General features: G+C 31.2%; 1 protein-coding gene across 1 annotated transcript; it reads right to left on the minus strand.

Moving 5' to 3' along the window:
• Window positions 1-2202: 2202 nt before the first annotated feature.
• Window positions 2203-4265, minus strand: LOC137726792 (cytokinin riboside 5'-monophosphate phosphoribohydrolase LOG5-like). Its single transcript, XM_068465752.1, has 7 exons — window positions 4041-4265; window positions 3775-3872; window positions 3616-3646; window positions 3347-3446; window positions 3179-3249; window positions 2934-3077; window positions 2203-2775 (listed from the first exon to the last, which is right to left on the minus strand). Exons 1-7 carry the CDS (start codon window positions 4152-4154, stop codon window positions 2641-2643), a joined length of 693 nt encoding a protein of 230 aa, XP_068321853.1. The 5' UTR covers window positions 4155-4265; the 3' UTR covers window positions 2203-2640.
• Window positions 4266-4775: the final 510 nt, after the last annotated feature.

The following is a 4775-nucleotide window of genomic DNA, read 5'->3' on the forward strand; positions in this document are numbered from 1 at the left end:
GACAGTTTTAGTAAACAACTTCAACATGAATCTGATTCTGATTCCACCTCATTTTAATCCCTCCTCAATCCAATTCCTTCTCAATTCAATTATTCTCAATCTGTTTACAGATCGCAAAGAACTATATTCTAAACCTAAAAGATAAATGATGGTAATCTATGAATTGGTGGTGATTTTTTTTTTTTAATACAAGAATTGGGAAAATTCTTTCATGCTACATAGCATTAAATGTGACAAGTATTATAGACTAGTTTAAATTATTACTTTCATTGAGGTCTTGCTAATAATAGGTAATCCAATACTCATACTACTTAAGAAAATAGAACCTCAAGAATGAATTCTAATAGTCATTTTATTTGTTATTTTAAAAGGTTTTTTAATCAAAATGTTCTCTGAGATTGACATAACCCCTCAATTTGGAGCATGAAATTTGAAATCAATAGAATTTATCCCTAAGTTTGTCTACCATTAATCATTTTAGTCATTCTGTGAAAAAATCTCCATTAAATACAGATAAAAACAAAAATACCTCTTTTTTGTCAAATTATTTTGGCTCATTATTTATTAAATTGAGGTTATTTTGTCCTTTTGGGCATTGTTTAACAAATGTTTTTCATGAAATGATCAAAATTATTTATGGTCAACAAACTCAATGACAAGTTCTATCAATTTTAAATTTCAAAGACCAAAATGAAAAATTATGTCAATCTCAAAAGTCATTTTGACTAAAATGTCATTTTAAAAAGAATCAAACTTTAAAGCAATAGTAACACATTACTACTTTCAATTGGCCACTTAAGCTATTTCCAAATACTTGATTAGGACAAATGTATAAGGTATCTTTTTCCTTTATATGATTATTGCAACAAAATAACACGAGTGAGATAATATTAAGGAAAGTATATAATAAAATACATTTGAAATTTGCGGAGTGGCATGCGGGATCAGGCAGCCAACAAATCTAGTGGCAATAGCATCACTTACATCACCTATCAACTATCAAGGACGTCACAAAATTGATCACCTTTTCATCTTGGGATGTTGCAAAGTTCAGAATAAAAACAATGTGATTTAGGTAAAGTAGATGAATTAAATAAAATACAAAAAGTATGTTACCAACCTGTTCCTAATGTGTTACCAGCTTTTGTCTTTTTCCAAATAATTGACCAAAAAGAAAAAGGTAAAGTTTTTGAAAATGCTTCTTTTTTTCTTTTTTATTCGTTGAATAACTCTATTCATATATTTATTTTAGTGAAAACGAGTACTATATTTATTGATACGAAAAAAAATATTTACACATGTAAGGATAAGGTACACAGTAATGAATCAATTAATTTTTACGATTAATTGAATTTCTTATTTTCTAAGAATTGAAATATAAATTTTAATATGCATTTTTATGTGTTTAAGATTTCATGTCTTAAGTAAACACTTATAATAATGTAAGAATTTAATTAACTTCGATATTCTTTTAGTAAAGTTAAAATAAATGAGAACCATGCTACTTTAAATAGTCATTTCATATAAGTACACATGCAATAAAAAAAGAATAACACTTGGCTACTTAAAGAATGAGCAAAATTCCTACTCAAATTTTTTTATTTTTTATTTATAGATCTTCGTGTTTGTGATCGAAACCTTTCATACTATAAATCACTCTATAAATATCATGTCTGTGAAAAATCAATTAAAATTAAAGTCATTTAATCATCGAATTGCATAAGAACATATGAACGAAAATGATAAAAACATTACGAACAGTCTATATATTTGCTATAGTTAATTGACTTAACAACTTTAGTTTTAATTCATTTTTTAGATAATCTTACAAAATAGTTGACCATATTAACAGTTCAAATTATAATTACAAAATTTTAAAAATCTAACATAAATTTTCTAGTAAGAATTTCTACTCGTCATTGAGTAGCTAAACATTACTTACAAGAAAATTGTCAATTCAAAAAGTGTAGAACAAAACGACTACAAAGAAAAGTAAGGAAACAAAAAATACAAAGCTGAAGAGAGTACTACAGAGTCTGGTCAATGAAACCCCAACCCGACGCAACAAAACACTAGGTTGGCATAAAGGGACCCACACGTCTCAAACACAAGTGGGCCACATCCAACTCAAGGTCCCCCAAATGATGCAAAAATGTATAAATGATCACAGCCTCACTCATCACAGTACCTTAAAATTTGCAGAGGAAAAAACAACCAAAAAAAAATTAGAGAGAGAAATTACTAGGGAGTAATGAAAAAATAAAGAGAAAGGTGGCAGCTGCTGCTGCTATTTTTTTCGATCTTGCATGTTATTCTTTCTATATAATATTTTTTGTACATAAATTCCAGAGGATCACAAAATACAAACAGAGATTAATATTCCATGAACTTAATTAATAAAGCTTAATCAATAACTAATAAGACATTAAAACTAAATTAAAACAACAAAAAGATTTGGAGAGCAATCACCAGTCAGTGTTGTAGTTTTTCCTTTTTATCTCCTTGTCAGTCAAACCTTGTCATACCATTATGGTATGCCTGGTCTTAAATTAATAATTTTATGACCAAAATCAGAGACCCAAAAGCAACATCTTTTTCCCTAACATTCATCCTTTCCTTTCCATTTGTCTAAAAACTCCTTTACAAAGCTATCTCTGCCTGCAAAGCAACAGCTGCGGCACCTGCATTGAACCCCACCACCACCTGCTGCTGCTGCTGCTGCTCAACCTCCCACCTTGCTTGGGCTATGGCTCCATCATGCACTGGCACATACTCCTACCAAAACACCCCAAAACACAATCAGACACCAAAAGGGTAATTTCATCATCAAGATTCTTTCTGGACAGTTCATTTTTTTCCCCATTTTTGAGGTTTGGAAAGAATCATTGAAAATCTGCAAGTGTTTGATGAAATGGGAAAAAAAATTATGAGACCTCAAGTTTTTGGACAAGTTCTTTGGCACTGGGGGCAGAGACTATGATTTGGCGCTGGGAAGGCTTGATAAAGCCGTCATCCACGGCTTTGTCAATAAAAGTGAGGAGGTAGTTGTAGTATCCATCAACATTCAGCAAACCAACCTGCAAAAAATTGTTTGCAGCAAAACCAAATAATTAATATTTAACAATAATAATGAAGTTTCAAACTTTCAAGGCCAAAGCTCTCTGGTGTGTGTTCTTACTGGTTTGTCATGGATTCCAAGCTGTGCCCAAGTGATCACTTCTAGCAACTCCTCCAAGGTTCCATAGCCACCTGATAGAACCAAAAGTAATGCAAAATAAAATCCATTGATCAATTCGCTTAATTAAATAAAAAGGCAAACTTAGTAAGAGAAAGAGAGATGGGGGACCTGGTAGGGCAATGAAGCAATCAGAATGGCGGGCCATTTCTGCCTTCCTTTGGTGCATGTCGGCTACTGGCCTTAACTCTCCAACTGTTTCACCTGTAATCTGAGGCTCAAAAAACCCAACATGCATACATATTTAGAGAGCTTTTGCCATACTTGAAGCCAAATATAAAGATTAAATTTTGAACCATTACTGCAAAAAAAGAAAACAACTTTGCACAAACTAAAAGGAGATTGAAAAGAATCCAAATGAGAGAGATAAGATTTTGCACCTCTTTACACATTAGAGTTCTTGGCATGATCCTGTCCAAATGTGAACCAAGAACATAAAAAATTAGGCAAATGCACAAGGAAAAATGATTAAATTTCGAAGAAATAGAAAACATTTGAGAAACCCAAGAAAAAGTGAAAATCTAGAGATGTGATTGTACCCAAGAACATTCCCTCCACCATGATAAACAGCCTGGGAAACCAGACCCATCAGCCCAATGCTCCCTCCTCCATATACAAGGTCAAGCTTCCTTGAAACCTTCAAAAAAAGAAAGGAAAAAAAAATTCAGAACCAAAAAATAGGCCTACCCAATTAATAAAATTGAAAAACAAACCAAACATAAGTGATTAAAATGGAAAATAGAGCAACCCAAATGATAAAATTATAAATTTTGGAGTTTGGAGGGAAAATGAAGAAGAAAAGTACAATCTCTTCAGCTAGTTCAATGGCAGCATCTTTGTAGCAGTTCCTCTTCCCAGTACTGCTGCCACAGAACACACAAACCCTCTTGAATCTTGATCTCAAAACCTTCTCTTCCATCTCCAAACTCCACAAAATTTTACTGGTTTTTAGCTTTTGGGTTAAAAGTTTGCCAAAAGTGAGTAATAAATATGGAGGGATTGCAGAATACCTAGTAAGATGGAAACAGACAATATATATAGATGAGATTTTAACACCAAAATGGTAGGTCATATATTATTATATAAGTGAAAAGAAGGTTTTATTTATTTATTTATTTTATTTATTATTTTTTTTCTTCATATATTCCCTCAATTATATAATAACACATACTTATATACCTATATTTCAGGTAAGGATCATTTCCCGATTCTTTTTCTAGGAATCTAGAAATCAATTAATCTAATCAGTTCATCGTATATTATATGGTTAGAAATCGTTTTAAATTTTAAAGTTTAAATTGATTATAAATAGTATCTAATGAAAACTGATTATACGATTTACGATGAACGAACACAATTAATTAATCTTTTGAATCTCTACGAAAAGAATCTGAAAAAGATCATATTTTATGTACTTCGAGCACACTAAAAATCTTTGTTATATGCTCCAGGACTAAGATTGAAGGACCCCCAAAAGAAATTGAATTGAATATTTTTAAAATATTTTTTTTTTAACATTGAAAAAACTGTTAGACTCCAC

Source organism: Pyrus communis, chromosome 2 (genome assembly GCF_963583255.1).
Source record: "Pyrus communis chromosome 2, drPyrComm1.1, whole genome shotgun sequence".
Taxonomy (NCBI): domain Eukaryota; kingdom Viridiplantae; phylum Streptophyta; class Magnoliopsida; order Rosales; family Rosaceae; genus Pyrus; species Pyrus communis.